Below are 18,131 nucleotides of genomic sequence, written 5' to 3' on the forward strand. Positions count from 1 at the left end.
GCAGAAGTGGGGAAGTCGCGCCGCTCCTCCCACAAAGGAACACTGAGGTTACACAGAGCTGCACGAGCGACACATGGACTCATAAAACAAGTCATAATGAAGGGAGAGCGAGAAGCTGCATTCGCTTCATCTTAATAGAGAAGGTTGATATTTGAGCAGCATTGAGTTTAATAACAACACATTCATTGATTGAGAGGTAGATTTCACCACTTCCAATAGCTTTATTGTTATTAGTCAGCATAGATAAGCAATTTTTATTTTAGCTATTTTATTTTTTTAATTTTAACAAATAAGTCAAAATCTGAAAGGTAAAAAAATAAATCACGAGTTACATCTTGAGAAGAAATATAGTTTATAGCACTGGATGTTTTCATGGAAAACCTTCAACATGTGAACAATGAGCTCGAACCACGGTTGGTGCAGGTACTGAACATGGATGAATGTGTCAATACAACAGTTACAGCAATCAATACACCGTTGACACGTAACACGAAACCATACTGTCACATCAAATTCCACAATAATTCTTAGATCTAGTAACCGATCGATTACACACAGGAGCTTGAAAATTATTTGGAATTCCTCAGCATGCGTTTTGGAGCGGAGCCTCCTGCAGCCGCTGAGACGCCTCGGTCGCTCTCCAGCCGCTCCGTGGCTGATTCCCGTGAGCCCGCCGCGGCGTGTGCTGTTTACATCGGCTCACAGTCCTCTGCGTCACAGGGCCAGCAGAGTGGGCGAGTTGAGGATGCCGGCGCCGCCCTTGTGGGCGTCCAGCGCCTCGGTGAGAGAGTCCAGCTCGGGACACGCGAAGGTGAAGACGGACAGGCAGCTGCTGCAGGTGGGGGTGGAGGTCACCACCGGGGTGCTGAGCGGCTCCAGGTCGCCGGACACAGACTTGTACAGGGTCTCCCAGTCCGAGACCCCCAGGGAGCCGCTGAGGTCGATGTCCGGCACGGAGCGAGCCGTCTCCATGGGGGTCCTCTCCTCGAGGCTGGGCAGCACCGCGTCCAGCAGCTCCTCCTTGACGCCCAGAGGGGGCTCCAGCTCGCAGGCGCTGATGTCGGCGCTGGCGCAGAGCAGGATGTTGGAGTTGCCGGAGATGGCGGCGGACGGGTCGCTGGGGAGGTCCATGGACGCCTCCTGGATGGCGTCCTCCGGCAGCCGGTCCGGGTCGGGGTCCTGGCCGGGGTCCTGGTCCGGGTCCGGGTCCGGGCTGGGGGCCGGCTCCTGCAGAACGGCCTCCAGCTCCTCCGGCACCTGACACGCCGGCCGGTGCGAGGCCAGGATCAACTCCAGCCGCTCCTTCTCCTTGAGCAGCTCGGCGATTTCCGTCTCCAGGGCGGCTTTCTCCTCCTCCAGCGCGTCGGTCTCCTTCGGACAGAGCCACATCCCGCATCCCCACGTGAGCCCAGGCGGAGCAGAGCGGCTGCATGGGTGCGCGGGCGCCTACTCACCGCTTGCAGGGTGTCCGTGAGCTCCCTCCGTCTGTTGCGACACTTGGCTGCAGCCATCTTATTCCGCTCCCTCCTGATCCTCTTCTTCTCCTCCTCCTCTGGAGACAGCTGCGCGGCAGCACAAACAATGCCGTCATTACGGTGAGCGGGGCCGCGTGCCGACCCGCTGCATCCGCCATCAATTCACCTGCAGAAACGCGCGTTTTTCGCTGCAGTGCGGCTAAAAATAGGCCATTGTTGCAGACTGGCTGTGACCTGAATTTAAATTCAGTGCCTGAGGAAGGCGCCACAGCCGCGTGCACAGCACCACTGTTGCACACGAGGCACTGGGACTGACGTGTGTAAACGTGCACCGGCGGCCGTGGCGGCCAATGGCAGGAGGACCCCCCGCAGCTCCTACCTGCTCCGCGGACCCCTTCCTGGCTGCGTTCCTCCCCCGGCTCCCGCCCGCTCTGGGTGTTGCCTGGCGAGAGCCCTGCGCCCCATTGGCTCGCCTGCTGCCCAGAGACGGGGAGACAGATGTGATAATGGTAGGCTGGACCATCCACTGGAAACCCGGGGTAGAGGAAATGGCAGTGACTGTTGGCACAAACGGAGCTTCTTCAGGGCTCACGTCCTGAAAAATGGAAATAATCAATAATGAGCGCGACCGTCAATATTCCTTTAAATGGTCGATTCCTTTGTGTGGCCGGTTCCATCTGAATCAGTCTGAGGACAAGCTCACGAATGAATTACAAATCATGTGTTAAAGTCTGAGTTAAACAGCAGCCTGCGTGGATGATATTCTCTTGAACCAGAAATAGCCTCCTTCAGATCAATATTTGACTTTATCATTGTTTCTGACGTCAACACTGACGCAGAGCTACTGTGGAGTCTCCTGAATGGATTTATTTTTCTCAATGAACCGCTGCATCGACGCGCTCACATTCGGTCCCAGGACGTCGGAACCGCAGCAGCGCGACCCGCGGCGACGTTCAGCCACATTCCAGCCGGCGCTCGTCTGCGTGGCTTTTTACCAAACGTGACAAACGTGATGTGGGAAAAAATGAGGCGATCCAAGTTCATTCAAATCCTATGAATCGGTTGCACCCCCTCCCCCCATCCGCGGACGTGCTCCGCTGTTCGTCACAGCCGTTCATACCTTTGCATCCTCCGAGGAGGAGGCTGCGGAGCCCGTCTCTTCCTCCGGCGCCCCGTGGCTCAGCGTCCCGTCAGGGGACTCTGTCCGGCAGGTGGACGCGGCTGGATCCATGTCAGGCGTCACGTTGCTGTGATACATCACCGGGAACCCAGTAAAAAAACACACGCGGCCGCACGCGAGTCCCGATCAAATGCAAATGCGCGTCAGCGTCCACGGGGCAGCGCGGCTCGGGGCTTCCTCCAGGTAGACACCTGGTAACTGGACGACTGGGACGCAAGCCCCTCCTTTTATGCTCTGCTACAATTTTATGAATGAACCAAGACTGTACCATCGGCGGGGAGGGAGGGGGGCGGGCTGGCGGCCGCACGGGCCCACGTTCACAGGGAACGGAGCATCACTGTGACAGTCGTCCTCCTCCATTAACACGGGAAGCAAACACTGATGCCGGAGAAAACTTGATGTTTGGAGGGGGGGTGCAATCAGGTGATCACAGTAGGACAGCTTTTAAACGGCAAAAAGACGGATCATGCGCTAAAATATGGACGAGCGCTCTAACGTTGACGTTAATGCTGCTTTATTAGACCGTAGTAGAACACGGAGCCCGTCAGGATCCACCTCCATGATGGAGCGATGCCGGATTGTTTACTCGGGGAGGAGGCGGTGAGAAGGGGGCGGAGGAAACGTGTGACAGGAGGCACGGCGGCCTCGTCCTTCACTCCCACACAGCAGCAGCACCGCAGCACGTCCGCCCGAACCGAACCGGACCGGACCGGGCTGCATAAAACGGGCTCCGTGGGGTTTTAATGCCACGAGAGAGACGTGGGAGAGCAAAAGGTGCATGAAGCAGCTTTTGTCTGGAGAGCAGGGTGAAAAATGCTTCATGCTAAACCTGGAATGCACAAGAAAGAGGCTCTTACAAACAGAACCAGCCGATGATAAGAATATAGAGTTATTTTATTTTAGAATGGTAAAAGTGTCATTTACAACTCACCAACTCAACATCACCACCCGTTTGCTGTTGCAGGTCTGTAATGGCTGAATAACAACTCTTAAAATCTGAATGGCGTAATAAATAAAAGTATGTTGGCAAATGCAGTTAATATTCAAGTCAATTGCACAAATAGCAGCAAAGTAAAAAGTCCCATAGAGTCCGTCAAACTGAACATAACGCAAGAATCAACCGAAATACTAAACTCTTCATCTGAATTAGAAGTTCAGCTCATGTGACATCTGATCTTTCAGTTGTTTAATTACTGGTGTTTTTTTTACAGTAAACTTCACATTTATTATTAAACACACACACATTTAATATTAAACACACACACACTCATCCATTTCCGCACAGCTCCCAAGCTCTGTACATCCGCCTCAGCCTTTGGAGGTTGGGTCTTTGTGATTCCTGTGGACACGAGGATGCCTAGTCAGCAGAAGACGCAGCCTTGGACGCTACAATGAGCTGAAGACGCTACTGTACCTTCTGGTCTTTGTCCAAATGGAGGATGTCGACTAGGGGGGCGATGGAAGGACGGCCGTGGGCACACTGGAAGGGCAGCTGGCAGGAGGACAGCGATGCTACTAGGCTGAAGCATTCATCTCTGCTCAGGCTGTGATTGAATTTAATAGCACCTGTTTAATGGGTTCATTGAATCGGTGATTAGTACAACGTGTTCAAGGTGATTTATTCAGGAACTAGACTGAACGTGCACCCGTACCATGGCATGCTAGGGAGGCTAACACGTTGAGGACGGCGAGGGGCAAAGTTCCTCCCACTCTACCGGCGGAGTGCAGCAGCTGGAACAAAGGCGGAACGATGTGATTGGTTGCACTCTGTTACTGGATGAGACAGTTTCACCGTCACAGAGAAGCAGGAAGACGCTTCCACACTTACTTCAATCTGCTCCTGCAGATAAACCTAAAAAGAGAAGTGATAAATGGACTTTAAAACCACCAACGGCTAATTGAGTGACACAGTACAGGCTCTAAGTCTCACCTCCACCAGAGGCCTGATGACAGAGGCTCGGCCTCGTCTGACCTCATTACGCTCCTTCTCCATGAAGCACAGCGGCACTTTCCCTACAAGAACCTGTGGATCTGCTGCGTGTGAGAACTTCACGTCCAGGCCCAAACTCCTCAAATGGGCCTGACGAGACCTGCAGGATGATCAGCACATATATAACTCAGATAACTCAGTCACTCAGGTAACAGCAGTAACGTGAGTGATAGTGTACAAAACAGGCAAGGTTTAGGAAACGTAGAAACAAAGACAGTGTGATGCTCAAACATAAGTAAACCCAGTCTGCTACACACTGAAGCAGCCGCAGCTCCTCCTCTGTGACGCTGATCACAAGCGGTGGCGAGATGGTTGAGGAGCACAAGCGTCTCTCCCCTGGAGCTTCAGGGTCGTCTTCATAGGAATCTGCAGCAGAACACACGGGGTCACAACAACAGCACTGCTGCTCAGCGTCTGAGTGTTTGTCTTTCAGCTTTACCTGCAACTAGACCTTCAAGTCGAACTCTCTCGTGTGCAGCATGTTGATCCACCAAAACCAAAAGGTTTCCTGGCAAAATGCACAAATGTGAGAAAAGAAGCCAGACAAACAACAAATGATACTTTGTGCTCCCTCAAACCTTCAGCGTTTGCTGCCGGTTCGTCATCTCTTGTATTTATGAGGCAAGCGAGGAACTTTTTATCCACTTGATGAATCACCTGCCGGGTAATTACATAAGTATGAAAAGGATATTCTTAAAGTATTAAACAGTCACTGCTTTAAACAAAGCAAATGCACCTTCATTGTGTGAATCATGGCCTTAGAGAAGCGATATGGAAACAGGACGTTGTGGATCTTTACAGCCAGTCCATCAGCTCGTCCACTCGATACGTCCACAGCAACCTGGTCACGGTGCATCAATCAACAGAAATTTAACTCAAATCTAAAGGTGTAACTGAACAATGAGGCTCGCTCACCGTAGGAGGTCGGACAAACACAGGATTATTCCATGTCGAGTACAGGGTGGAGAGTGAGTTGGTGCTTTGAAGACGACGGTCTGAGGGCGACAAGACACCGAGTTCTTCAGCTTGGATTGTTTTTAGTTATTAAACGATCATTAGAGTTCAGGCCCTGTCATTCTGTTCTGTCTGTGAGGTACCTCTGTCATCTCTCCCTGAACTAATGACTCTTTCTGTCCTGGACTTAGACAGGAAGGGCAACACTAGCTCCACCTGAAACGGGTAACACCTGTGCTCCACTCCTGCAGTTCAAGGAACAGGACGTAAGGAACTAGAAGCACTTGAACTAACACTGATGACCGACTTTAACAACTTCATATGAGCGACTGTGGCAGTTATAGTATTTGTGCTTATACCTCTATTTCTATAACTCACCCATGTTGTTGACAACACTGACTGCCATGTTAGTCACATCAGATATACAACGCAATTGTGTTTCTTCAGTAGATGGTTCGTCATATTTGCTGAGTCCGGTTAATCTGTTGACGTAAACCGTCTTTCCCACAGAGGTGTCGTAGTGATGAAGCCAGTCACCAGATGCTGGATCCTCCTCCTCATCGTCCAGCGTCGTACTCCAACCGGAGACTGGCTCAGGACCCAGCGCAGCGTCTGGAGGAGCCTCGTTGTTATTTCTGTCTTGAAGGCTGTTATTACCGTCATTGAGACACGTGTCGTCCTCTGAGGCGCTGCTGGACAGATGTGGTACCACATCTGACTCCGTCCTGTCCTGCTTTAGGGAGCAAAGTTTAGCTGCCAAAGACCCTTTGCATCTGACCTGAGCTGAGTTCTGTCGTAGCCCAGTGAAAGCAGAGCGGCCCGGAGGACGTGGGGGAACAGAACACGCCTTGTTAATGTTAACATCATCTGGATGCATCTGGGGAGGTTCCGCACTGTTCCATAAACCAGCTCCCAGCGAGGAGGATTTCATCTCCGCTGGTTTAACGAACACTCTTCTAAACTTGTCAAGAGATCCAGGCTCGTTACCTAAAGACAACTTCTGACAAGATGGAATTCTGGGAATATTTGAGGGAACACTAGAAACAAGGCAAACCTTCGCCTCTGGCCCTGCTCCCAGTGAGATTTTACGTTTTGGTGCTAAGAATCCCGCCTCAAAGTTCTGTGATGCTTTTTTCTGCTGAAAGCTTGATCCATCTTGATGAATCTTGATGTGAGACCTTTGCTGACATTTAAGACTTTCGTGATGATACGGATCAGATAGGCTGATCTTTTTGTAACCTCCTAACGTCTGTCCGTGACCTCCTGCAGCTGCACAGGGCTGTATTTGCTCAGGTGTGTTTAACTCAGACGGAACCTGTTGAGTATTGTTCAAATGTGTCTCTGCTGCTTTTAAAGGTTGTTCACTTTCTGTCTGTCCAACCCAACTTGACATACATGAACTCTGACAGACGTCTCCAGCTTTAGTTACTGATGGCTCCTCTTCTTCAGTAATGTTCTTATCTCCACATTCTTTGTTTACGTGTCCCTCACTGTTTATAGTTTTCAGCTGAGTAAATCTTTTTTCTTCCAGGTTGTCAGACTCTTTGTTGAATCCAGTCAGATCAGATTCTTGGCAAACACTGCTTTTATATACACTATCACCCATGTGCGTACGATGAACCAACTCAGAGGCCAGTTTTATTCCAACAGTGCAGTCTTGTGTAGAAGTGCTGCTAGTCGCATGGTCACCTGTATCTCCCTCCTGCTCTCCATTGTTGGAGACAAACAATTTTGGGGATGCGTAGTCATAATCCTCCTGAGAGATCACAGCGATCAAGTTCTCCCGGCTCAGGAACGCTTTCACTGCCTCCTCAACGCACAGCAAAACGCCGTCCCAGTCTTTGAATTCTATTAAGCTCTTGGCCGGCTCCAGACAGATGTCGTACTCTGAATAGGAGCATTTGATATTGATGACATAGACTGCGTGGAGCTCTTGGCGGCGTTTGTGCTTTGGGCTGCTGATGCCACTCGGCCCTTCTGGACTCTCGTGCTTCTGATTTGAGGTGCTCAGTCTGCGCAGGAGGACATTCAGCAGCTTGTGGATCCGGGTTCTCAGCAGCAGCCGGTCGTTCACATACAGAAACTGTAAGCTGCTGTTGTAGTGTCCCTCTCTGCCGATAAAACCAACCACTTCAAACTGTCCGTGTGAGTAGCTGACCTCTCCTAATTTCTGCGCTCGTCCCAGGCTGTGAATCTGCACGAACCTGTGGTACGTGTCTCTGGCTTTGGGCAGCTGCACCAGCATGGCTCCTGTACAGTCATTCTTCAGGGTAAAAGACACAGAGGGATGCATCAAGGAAACCGCTTCCACTCGGTGCCTGATCCGCTCCCCCTCCAGAACGGGGTCCACCCTCTTCCTCCGGACCGGCATGTTGTGGAAGAAGTTACAAACGAGCACAGTCGTCCCCGCAGACGGTCGGGCGGTGTCTGCTTCAAATGCGTCCAAGCTCTTTCCGTCTTTGAAGAGTTTCACGTGCGTTTTCCCTGCTGATCGGGAGCGCGATGAGATTTCAACGAGCGTGGCCAGAGACACAATACTCGCCAGGGCTTCTCCTCTGTAGCCGTACCACCGGAGGTCGTCCAGGTCCTCCACGCAGCTGCATTTGCTCGTGTAGTGCCTGCTGCCCACGCACTCCATGTCCCCAGCGCTGATCCCAGACCCGTTGTCGATGACCTGAACTTTAAACGCGTCCATGTCCATCCGGACGCCCACGCAGGTCGCTCCGGCATCGATGCTGTTCAGGATCAGCTCCTCGACGCACTGTTGAAGGGAAGGGATGGCGACGCCGGAGCGAAGCTTCCCCTGGACCTCTTTGGGCAAACATTTAATCATGGCGTCCAGCTCTTCCAGCCAGTGTCTGATTAGATAAGTTTTACAGTAACTCGAATAAGGTCTAGTTAGCTACTGTTGCCTAGTAACGTTAGCTTAGCATAGCTACATAATAGCTATCCGGCCTGACGTGAGCTAATTAGCAAACCTATTACAACATGTTTTCGGCTGCGACCCATTTTGCGTTATGAATTACACATGTAAAGTGCACAATGTACAAGAAAAATAAAGTACAACAATGTGAACCGCTGTTTACAATCAACGTGAGTCTAAGAGGAAACCCCAGGGGTTAGAAGCAGCTCACAGCGCCCTCGTCTGGTGTGAAGGTGTATACGTCGTGTAGCGGCCACAGCGCCATCTGCAGCACGGAGGGTGCCACGTCATAATATAATATAATAATATTTCAAATTTCATACAACTCTATTATCTCTAAGTTTATGTTAAAACGTATTCTTATCACGTATTTGCATTACATTTGCTCCGTGAGAAGTCTGGTTCATTACCAACGTCAAAGCTGTTACTCATAACTTTAACAATGCAAGATGTGAACGCAGGCACCAAAGAGGAAAAACTTAAGAAACACAGCTCAGTGAAGGGAGGAGGCCTATGTTTTATTCAGAGGCCATTAAAAACTGCGTTGATAGATTTATTACAGTTCCCTGTTTTCTCAGCAGAATGTTTGTCAGGCTCTATTTTGTTTGCAAACAGCCACTTCTAACAGATCCACACATTGTAAAATACTGTGGTCACATTTGACTTGGATTTTAACAAGCTTAAGTGTTTAAATATATGGTTTTGTTTCCATAGTTAACATTATAAATAAAATATTACATTAGTAAATGAACTTAACAATGCAAAGCCTATTATAGGGCTTTTTCTATTTTAGAGTTTAAACTGTACTGCAAGATGCTGAGCAACCCTATCATACACATTTTATATAAACTAATAAATGGGTCAAAATAAATAAAATATGTGCTTTAGTTCATTTTAATTGTTCTACTATTTCACTATGTTAAAAGAAGAGTGTTCTAGGCTGTCAATGACTTTCTCGTTCTTAAACTCTGCCTTGATTATGTGCGACTTGGGGCTCCCAGTGGATGTCAGCCATTCCTGCATCTCCTTTACTTTGCTGCGTGGGCCCTGTAGCTGCCCTTGAACAGTCCCTGCCCGTGTGTTTTGGACCCAGCCAACCAAGCCAAGCCTCTTCCCTTCTGCCTGTAAAAATAAACAGACGGTTATGATGGACAATAAGTCTGAGGTGAAAAATGTTTTAGGAACTAATGTAAGACACTGCCTATTGCTGTTTGGCTAATCAGAAATATGGATACGACCAAATGCAGGACCAACACCAATACATTTAAATATATTTCAATATTTAGTCATTAAGAATGCACGCAATAAACATTTGTAGCCAATATTAAAATTGAAAACTTACTTGGGTGTACTTCCGAAAAAATACACCTTGCACTCTGCCATAAACTTCATAATCCACTGAAATCAGGTCTTCATCGGACATAGCGGGCCTAAAAATGAGAATTAATAATAATAATTGTGTGAAGTCGCTGCATGCATAAAGGTGCGTTACAGCTGCTAGCTAGGTGTGCTAATAGAGATACATTGCAACCCACATACAGTGTAATCGATGCCAAGAAGAATAATAGCAGATTTGGATTCATCCCAACACCCTGGCTACTCGTGGCTCTCTCTGACGAATATAACTCACCTATATATTTTTAGATATCGTTGAATCAAGCATCCAACTACTGGAGATTTCAAGTTTCAAACATACGGGACCTTATTACAGGAAGTGACGTTTAACGGACCAATCGGAGGACACCAAACACTTGGCATTTTGGTTTCTAGGCAACAAACGGTAACGTCGGTGAAACGGCCACAACAACGATTGTGAATTACTTTGAATTGCTACCGTTCTCGGAGTTTTTGTAAAGTAAAAGGTAGATACCCCAAAACTTAAATGTCACTCAAGTTAAATTTGTCAGTTGCAAATGGACTAGAAAGGTAGAAGTCGTTTTTATTTGACTAGTGAATGTTTCACTCATCTATTATTTTTTCACTAAACCGTAGAATCTTAACACAATATTGGATGTGAAAATTACAACTGTTTCCTTGTTTGCTTCCTCAGGATAACAGTGTTATAAACAACAACAAATGACGTCATGAGTACAGACACATCAAATGAACTCGGTCCACAGAAGCCGCACAACGTGGAAGTAGAAGAACCTGGTGATGTCAACAATCCAGCACAATGTAGGAGGAGAGAAGCTGAAGCAGAGCGGCGGTGGCCTAAAAAGCCTGTTATCCACAGAAGACGGTCCGACACCAGGACACAAGGGTCGATGGACACGTACGACTTTGAAAAAATGACGATTTCAAAGCAAACTGAAGGATTATTGTCACAAGGAAAAAAATCTGAAACCAGAAAGATTCATGGACTCAATCATCCAAGTAAAGACTTACTTGCGCAACAAAGGGAAGTGGAGATGAACAGATTGATTCATGCAAAAAAACTCATGCTACTAGAGACACTACTGAATCTCGAGGTAAAGGTAAGACAGAAGCTTCAAAGTGTTGAAGCTTCTGCAGGTGATGACTGGAAACATAGAGAGCAGAGTCACAACAGGGCCGTTTGGCCACAAACCACGCTGTCTGAGCAGCGCAGGAGACAGGAGGGAGGTCAGCATCTGAGGGAAAGGCAGCGCCCCAGCGATGAGAGGAGAACGAGGGACACCTGGAGATTAGGTGTAAGGCCAGAGCACAGAAGAGAAGTCAATGAGGCGTCTACAGGAACCAAATACAAAGCAAAAGAGATGCACAGGACAGAAAATGAACATGAAACGCCTCAGTGGACTCCACACAAACCTGCTGCTTTACGTTCAACAGACAATCACAGAGCTGCAGAAGGCAAAACCAAAGTCTTCCCTCCTATTTCTACGCCCTCCTCTTCAAGCAGCTCGCAGCAGCACGAGGTGGGACTGGCACGGAGCACAGACGCCAGCTTCCACCTCCTTCCCTGCAGGATCTGCAACAGGAAATTCATGAGCGCGAGATTAGAGAAGCACGTCCAGATCTGTGAAAAGGTGAAGCAGCCGCGTCGACGTGTCTTCAACTCCTATATTAACAGGACCAAGGGTTCGGCTATAGAGGAGTTCTGCAAAACCCACAGCAGAAGCAAGATTCCGGACGTATGAACATTCTGTTATAGACTGTGGGAGATTAGTTTGTTGTTAGGGGGGGGTGACAGATTTACTAAAATATGATTCAGAGTTGATGTTTTCAGTGTTATTTAGTGGGCTTTGCCCAGATCTGCTGAATAATATCCGAAAATAATCTAGTTTAGTGTGTGTCAAATATCAGCAAACAAAATTCCACAATTGCAAAAGAGACAAATGCTTTTTTTATTTATGGCTTTTCCACAATAAAAGGAAGCAAGAGTGAGACTATGGGTGTTTGCTTATATCGGTGTTACATCCTCAACATTTAGTAAACTATTGAAAAACATGCACTTTTCAATTTTGTTAACATGTATAAAAATCTCCTTTGGCACATTGGTTTCATCATCTGATGAGGCACTTTGACGATAGCCCATGTTTCATTACACCTGAAAATACTGCTACAAACAAAACCTAAACGTCTGTAGACATGACACAAATATCAATAACAATTACAATGAAACTGGAACCTGTTAACTTTACAGCTGCAGGATCAGCTGTTTTAAAGACCACACTCTCCGTTTAGTAAGAAAAGTGTCACGAGGAGATGAATACGACACACTGACAAGAACTCGACAAGGAAAAGTAACCGACTCGTTAAAAAAATAAATCAGTAGTTTTGTGTTTCACTGACAAACTTTGACATTTCAAAAGTATATATTTGCATGAGCTAATAAAAGTATGTTTATAAGAACCAACATGTCTAATAAATTATGGAATATAGCTTTGAGGCGCTATATTGTATTTGGCACTTCTTTGGCACATTACTATACAAGAATCAGATGAAATGAAAACACTAGTGAAATAAAACGCGATGCATATGAAAGCTCAGGTTTCTGACAGGCAGAGTCAAAATGAGCACAGACAGCTGAACACAACAAAAGTTTACATTTAAAGTGCATCTGCTGATGCTGACTACACGCCTCGGATGCTCTTTGTTTCCTAACGTCATAAATCTGTTACCTGTGATGTGATAAATAAAACATCTGAGGCACCAAGGCCTCGATGCCGACGTCACCAGAATCCCACTAACACATGATGACACTGGCTAAAACGGGACGGAGAGCAGCGTCGTGGTTGGATGGTCTGGTTCAGGATTCGAGGCCGTGCCTCATGTTGAACCCAGCCAACGTTTCTACCGGTGAACTGAACACAAGCGTGAATGAGTGAAAGTTATGTCTGCAGGAAAACGTGCACGTCCTGTTCACCAGCGCCAGCGCAGGAGGCGCCACTTCCCGTCTCCCGCTCCCGCGGGTGGAGGCTCACACGCTGGCCCCTGCGGAGCGGCTCCCGTGGCTGCTGCATCCTCCGCCGCGCCCCCCTCCGTCCCCCGGCGAACAGTCCGAGTGATGCTTCCCGTTGCTCTCACACGCCGCTTTCTGGAGCGCAGAGCGATTGATCGCCGCCCACAGCCTCTCGTTCTCCTTCTGCTGCTCACTGACCTAGAGACAGTAGACGTACAGACTGCGTCACGCATGCATCAAAGCATCTGTGCGGGTCCAGGTGAAGAAAGCCTCACCTGCTTCTCCAGGGTCTGGATTCGAACCTCTTGACGAGCAACCGTCTCTCGCAGCTGTAAAACAAAGGCTGAGGTCATTGTGATGGTCGCGGCGCAGCGTCATCACTTCATGAGGCCTGTGTGTCTGACCTGTGCGACCTCGCTGCTCGCGCTGCAGCACGGGTCCGATTCTTGTTCTTTGCAGATGCCCGCCCCCTGCAGGCCGTTGAAGTTATCGCAGCTCATCCTTTTAGTCTGTGCAGCCAAAGAAAAGAAGAGTCGTATGAACAGCAGCGTTTCACTCACATCTACATCAGCATAAACAAGGTCCACGTTAGCATACGGAGAGATCCTTCTTGGTGCTGACGGCTGCTGCTGCAAGCTTCAGTTCCTGCAGCTCCTCGTACGGCAGAGTGAAGCTGTCCGGGTAGGACGGGAGCTGATCGGGGGTCATGGGCTCAGAGGTTGGTGGTATTGGGATGAACTCTGCATCCTCCAGCTCCTGTTGATTTAAGAACGTAAACTTCAGTTCAGGGCTTTTCAAACTAACTTTCCCCACTTTAGTGCTTCCCACTGACCCTTCTGAGCCACAGAGGGCAGGAGCTGTCTCCAGTCTGATTTGCCATCGATGTCATTGCGTTCCCCATGAAGCCGTCCTCCGTATTGACCTCCAGTGTTCCCCCAAGACCCCTATCTCGACACTCCGTCTCAGAACCAGGCTCTATATCCAGATCCATTGTGGAAGTGGACACCTCCTGACCCAGTCCTTCAAATTCAGAGAGAGCGTGACACACACAGGAAGTACAACAAAACACATGGTTTGTTCTTCTAACACACATCAACAGACTAAGCAACGACCAAATCAAAGCTCTTACCGCTACCGACGGACACTCCGCTGCTGTTAGAGCGAATGGTTTTGGAGTTGAGAACCTTTTCTGCAAACAAATAGGAAAAAAGGCTGATTTGCTGCACTAGCACACGGCCCAAAGGTGTGGTTGTCATCGCTAACCCATGATGATAATGGTGTGCCAGCCGCGGCAGGACAGGTCGGGCACGTGGTGGAGGGAACCAAAGATGGGCCTGGGCATCGCGGGGCAGACCTCCAACCCGAACCCCTTATCGGCCGGCATCCCAAGTCTCCCGTTGCCCGCGTTTCCCCACGCGAAGATGTGATTGTCTGCAACACAAACACCAAATCATGGTGTGCGTGGAATTTACCAGTATATAAATCTGAAACAGACGGTAGACGTCGTCCTACCCTCTGTGGCTGCGAGGGTGAAGTCATCTCCACAAGACACTTTGGTCACTATCTTCCCTCCAAAAGGACCAACGAGCACCTGGACCCCCTGATGCTTCTTAAAGTCCTTCACGCCCAGCTGCCCGTACTTGTTGCAGCCAAAGGTGATCAGACGACCACGTTCTGCGAAGCAAAAAGCCAGAAAGAATGCGTCTTTGACACGACGATCGCTCAGAGGGCGGAAACCAGCCTCGATTTCAACTACCATCAATTGCAGCCGTGTGCGTCTTTCCCGGAGCTATGACCCGGATCTTGAAGCGTGACAGCTGCTTGACCAGGGTCAGGGTGGTGATGTAGGGGATCCCCTGGTAACCCTGCTGAGCACAGAAACCTCTAACACGGCTGCACATAACGTCTGTACTATTACAGGCGACCCAGTACCTCTCCAGGGTGGTTCTTAAGGCCAGAGATGCCCTGGTTCAGACCCAGCTTGTTGAACTCATTGTTTCCACAAGCTAAGACTTTGCCCGTGTCTGTGGAAAAGAAGGTTCCGTCGCTGCCACAGGCAACGGACGAGATGGTGGCGCCTTTTGGGATCTCCACCTACAGAAACACAAACAAGCGCTGAGCATTTGGCTCACATCATATCAAACACTTTGTTAATCACGCCTCAGGAAGCGGTTCCTTACTTGCATCGGAGAGGAGAAGTCATCCTCACATTCCAGTCCGAGGCGTCCTGCAACAGGAAAAGGCAGCGTTGATGAGTCCCTGTCTCCACCTGCTGGCTACTCTCTGAACAGCAAAAACAACCACTCGTATGTACCGTACTCTCCACAGCCCCAGGAGAAGATCTCTCCGGCCTGAGTCAGGACCACGACGTGGTTGTCGCCGCACGAAACCTGGCAAACGGGCCTCTCCTCAAAGAACTCCAGGAGCACGGGCTCCAGGACCTCCATGGCCAGGTCCCCCTCCACCCCGATGCAGCCGTAGTAGTCTGAGCCGAACATGTACATCTGGTCCTCATCTGTTGAGAAGCGGCAGAGGCTGGGTCAGAACCGGCTCCACGGACGCGTCTGCGGCCGCGGCGTCCTCTCTCACCGGTGACGCAGGCCGTGAAGTCGGCGCCGCACGCCACCTGGCGGATGGCCTTCCCCTGGAGCTTCTCCACCTTCTTGGGCTGCCGGTACGAGGCCTGGTCGCCGTGGCCCAGCTGGCCCACCATCTTGGCGCCGGCCTGCACGCTCTGCGCAGAGTCAGGGCGGTTTGAGCGGAGCACGCGGGCTGTTTAATTCAGAGGACGAGCGGAACTCACGGCCCACGTGTAGAGCTCCTTCTCCACCGTCACCACGGCGAAGTGACTCTCGCCCGCGCACACGTGCTGCGCGCTGCTGCCGCCCTTGAACGTGTCCAGCTTCTGGGGGGTGAACTTGCCTCCGCCCCAGAAGTACACCTCCCTGGAACGCGTGGTCACCACGGCAACGGGCGTTTCAGACGCTGTGCTCAATCTGCGGAACAGCCGCAAGGACGTATGTTATGAATCACAAGTCCACAGGTCCACGGGTTTAAGGCTGAAAATAAGTTTTTCTAAATTACTTTGGCTTCTTCATCGCAGAGTTCAGCAGAGCGACTTGATCTTGAAGCTCCCTGACAGAGAAAGACAGTTTAAAAAAGATTGCACCCCTTGCCTCAGCATCCGATAATGAAGCGTTCACTTTTTTCTTTTACTGTTTGCGGCAGGAGATGAACGGCTGGTCCAGGATCTGCTCCGCTGTCGGCCTCTTTGCAGGATCCTGCAACAGAAGTAAAGACTTTAAGTCGTAGCAGACGCTGCCCGTGTTTTCTTCTGCTGATTGGACTCAGACTGTTCCCCCTCACTCACCTGATCCAGGCACTCGTACACCATCTTTATCAGTTCAGGTGAATAAACATCGGAGTTCACCTCCATTGTCCAGTTGCCCTGGACTATTTTCACACAGAGATTCAGTGGGTTCTGTGCGGATACACAGGTTTTTGTTCATCACAGGGGAAAGAAGTGCTTCCTGGTCAAAATGAACTGTTTCCTGGTTAAAACTAACTGTGTCCTGGTACAAACCAACAAACTTACCGTTGCATCAAATGTTCTTGTGAGAGTTAAGACCTCACAAAGTACACAACCCATGGCCCAGATGTCTGATTTGAAGTTGTACTTCGCCCCCTGGCACAGTTCAGGGGACATGTAATACGGCGTTCCCACACACTGAGAGGAACAGAGGAAGACAATAAGAGCATCTGTGACCAACCACAGCCTTCAGCTCCACCACCAACGATGCAGCCACAAACAGAACAGAGACGGTTTAAAGCATCACCACTCACAGTCTCTGCCATTGAAAACTCAGAGTCAAGTTTTTTGGCAAGTCCATAGTCGCCCAATTTAATGAGGTCTGTCTTTGTGAGAAAAATGTTCAGAGTTTTGATGTCTCTGCAAGACAAACAGTAATAAAGACACAAATAATGAGAAGTGATACAGTAGCGTGATCGGCAGAGGAATAAACTCAACATCTAACCTGTGTAATATCCCGGCCTTGTGGATGTGGGCCACCGCTGAGGCTATTTGGTACAGGTACCATATGACCACCTGCGGAAAAGGTTCACACACAGCGATGACATTCAGGTTCATGTCTCTGTACAAAATCAGCAGCCTCGTACCTTTTCACTGAACAGCTTCCCCTTCTGCTGGTTGATTTTATCGTACAGGTTTCCTCCTGCAATGACGGAGCCATTAAGCGTCCTGCCGCAGCTCCACCGCGTCCGCAGCAAACCTGCGCTTTCTTACCGTTGCAATACTCCAGCTCAATGAGCAGCGTGTTCTTATCCATGAAGTGATTGAAGTAGGCTATGATGTTGTTGTGCTCCAGGATGGAGAGGATGCTGATTTCGTTCATGACATCTCTGCGCGCCTTCTCTGACAGCGAGTTCAGGTCCACCTCCTTCCACACGACCAGAGAGTTGTCCTGGTGAGACCACACATGCGTAGATCAGGGCGTGCTACATTATAATAAAGCATGAATGAGTCCTGTCCTCTCTCACGCGGAAACAGAGGAATTGTGGGTATTTGAGTCGGCAGACCGATATTTGTAGTAAATCAGCTGTAGCAGCACACGCAGCCACCTACCTCGGTTCTTCTGTACAGGGTAGCTTCACCGAACGCCCCCCTCCCCAACACCCGGATAGGAATGTAATGCAACTTCTCCTCTTCGCCATTAAACGTGCCCGACGCGGATCGCTCGCTGACCACGGACCCGCCGCCCAGGTCCGAGTTCAGCGAGTCGTAGTGTCTCTCATAGTCCTCCAGTGACATGTCTGTTCAGGGGCTCGTTGCATTCGCCAGTGGCGGCGATGGGAATAACCCGAACAGGCCCGACGACGACTCTTTCTGAAAGACTCCTACAAAACCGCGCACACGTCCCACGTGTTGCGCGCGTCGCCCGATAAACGCGACCCGTCAAGGCACCAGGACATCCAGATGCGCCACAGCTGCTTTAAACATACGACTTTTACACAAACAGCGAAGTAAAATGCGTGCAACTGCACTAGTTGCACAAGCGTCAAGCATGACACAACAAAATGAAGACGATGAGACAACTTTTTGAAATTTCAGAATAAAATGCAGGTCGTCTGGTCTGACGGGTTGTATTTTACGATGGAAGTCTGTAGAGGGCATTTCCGGTATGCTTTAACTTGACTGTCAAAAATGATAG

At 49.5% G+C, this 18,131-nt stretch overlaps 5 protein-coding genes across 9 annotated transcripts; 1 reads left to right on the forward strand and 4 right to left on the reverse strand.

Moving 5' to 3' along the window:
• Positions 1 to 264: 264 nt before the first annotated feature.
• fosaa (v-fos FBJ murine osteosarcoma viral oncogene homolog Aa) lies at positions 265 to 2,914 on the reverse strand. The gene is made up of 4 exons (XM_029140158.3): positions 2,596 to 2,914; positions 1,855 to 2,070; positions 1,455 to 1,562; positions 265 to 1,371 (listed from the first exon to the last, which is right to left on the reverse strand). The coding sequence occupies exons 1-4, from the start codon at positions 2,731 to 2,733 to the stop codon at positions 715 to 717; spliced, it is 1,119 nt and encodes a 372-aa protein (XP_028995991.1). The 5' UTR covers positions 2,734 to 2,914; the 3' UTR covers positions 265 to 714.
• Positions 2,915 to 3,152: 238 nt separating this feature from the next.
• On the reverse strand, positions 3,153 to 8,870 carry mlh3 (mutL homolog 3 (E. coli)). 3 transcript variants are annotated; one of them, XR_003784544.3, is made up of 13 exons: positions 5,978 to 8,870; positions 5,743 to 5,844; positions 5,561 to 5,640; positions 5,382 to 5,486; positions 5,224 to 5,302; positions 5,085 to 5,153; positions 4,903 to 5,011; positions 4,586 to 4,745; positions 4,484 to 4,507; positions 4,308 to 4,386; positions 4,070 to 4,221; positions 3,587 to 3,994; positions 3,153 to 3,484 (listed from the first exon to the last, which is right to left on the reverse strand). XR_003784544.3 is itself a non-coding variant. In XM_029140142.3 (12 exons), the coding sequence occupies exons 1-12, from the start codon at positions 8,430 to 8,432 to the stop codon at positions 3,923 to 3,925; spliced, it is 3,486 nt and encodes a 1,161-aa protein (XP_028995975.1). In that variant the 5' UTR covers positions 8,433 to 8,870; the 3' UTR covers positions 3,532 to 3,922. The 3 variants fall into 3 exon arrangements, 2 of the variants coding, with proteins under 2 accessions (XP_028995975.1, XP_028995976.1); XM_029140142.3 differs by lacking the exon at positions 3,153 to 3,484 and having other exon boundaries at positions 3,532 to 3,994; XM_029140143.3 differs by lacking the exons at positions 3,153 to 3,484; positions 5,743 to 5,844 and having other exon boundaries at positions 3,532 to 3,994.
• Positions 8,871 to 9,019: 149 nt separating this feature from the next.
• On the reverse strand, positions 9,020 to 10,283 carry acyp1 (acylphosphatase 1, erythrocyte (common) type). 2 transcript variants are annotated; one of them, XM_029140174.3, is made up of 3 exons: positions 10,153 to 10,283; positions 9,865 to 9,952; positions 9,020 to 9,644 (listed from the first exon to the last, which is right to left on the reverse strand). In XM_029140174.3, exons 2-3 carry the CDS (start codon positions 9,943 to 9,945, stop codon positions 9,429 to 9,431), a joined length of 297 nt encoding a protein of 98 aa, XP_028996007.1. In that variant the 5' UTR covers positions 9,946 to 9,952; positions 10,153 to 10,283; the 3' UTR covers positions 9,020 to 9,428. The 2 variants fall into 2 exon arrangements, with proteins under 2 accessions (XP_028996007.1, XP_028996006.1); XM_029140173.3 differs by having other exon boundaries at positions 10,062 to 10,203.
• Positions 10,247 to 11,885, forward strand: LOC114849093 (zinc finger C2HC domain-containing protein 1C-like). Of its 2 annotated transcripts, none has more exons than XM_029140159.3 (2): positions 10,247 to 10,384; positions 10,573 to 11,885. In XM_029140159.3, exon 2 carries the CDS (start codon positions 10,607 to 10,609, stop codon positions 11,636 to 11,638), a length of 1,032 nt encoding a protein of 343 aa, XP_028995992.1. In that variant the 5' UTR covers positions 10,247 to 10,384; positions 10,573 to 10,606; the 3' UTR covers positions 11,639 to 11,885. The 2 variants fall into 2 exon arrangements, with proteins under 2 accessions (XP_028995992.1, XP_028995994.1); XM_029140161.3 differs by having other exon boundaries at positions 10,307 to 10,448.
• On the reverse strand, positions 11,822 to 17,964 carry LOC114849088 (serine/threonine-protein kinase Nek9). The gene is made up of 23 exons (XM_029140144.3): positions 17,546 to 17,964; positions 17,207 to 17,384; positions 17,080 to 17,135; positions 16,938 to 17,008; positions 16,747 to 16,852; positions 16,499 to 16,630; positions 16,274 to 16,384; positions 16,120 to 16,184; positions 15,988 to 16,038; positions 15,707 to 15,899; positions 15,493 to 15,637; positions 15,218 to 15,418; positions 15,084 to 15,130; positions 14,836 to 14,997; positions 14,660 to 14,768; positions 14,416 to 14,577; positions 14,167 to 14,334; positions 14,033 to 14,092; positions 13,736 to 13,923; positions 13,501 to 13,659; positions 13,308 to 13,412; positions 13,179 to 13,232; positions 11,822 to 13,101 (listed from the first exon to the last, which is right to left on the reverse strand). Exons 1-23 carry the CDS (start codon positions 17,729 to 17,731, stop codon positions 12,922 to 12,924), a joined length of 2,889 nt encoding a protein of 962 aa, XP_028995977.1. The 5' UTR covers positions 17,732 to 17,964; the 3' UTR covers positions 11,822 to 12,921.
• Between the last annotated feature and the right edge of the window lie 167 nt (positions 17,965 to 18,131).

Source organism: Betta splendens, chromosome 22 (assembly GCF_900634795.4).
Source record: "Betta splendens chromosome 22, fBetSpl5.4, whole genome shotgun sequence".
Taxonomy (NCBI): domain Eukaryota; kingdom Metazoa; phylum Chordata; class Actinopteri; order Anabantiformes; family Osphronemidae; genus Betta; species Betta splendens.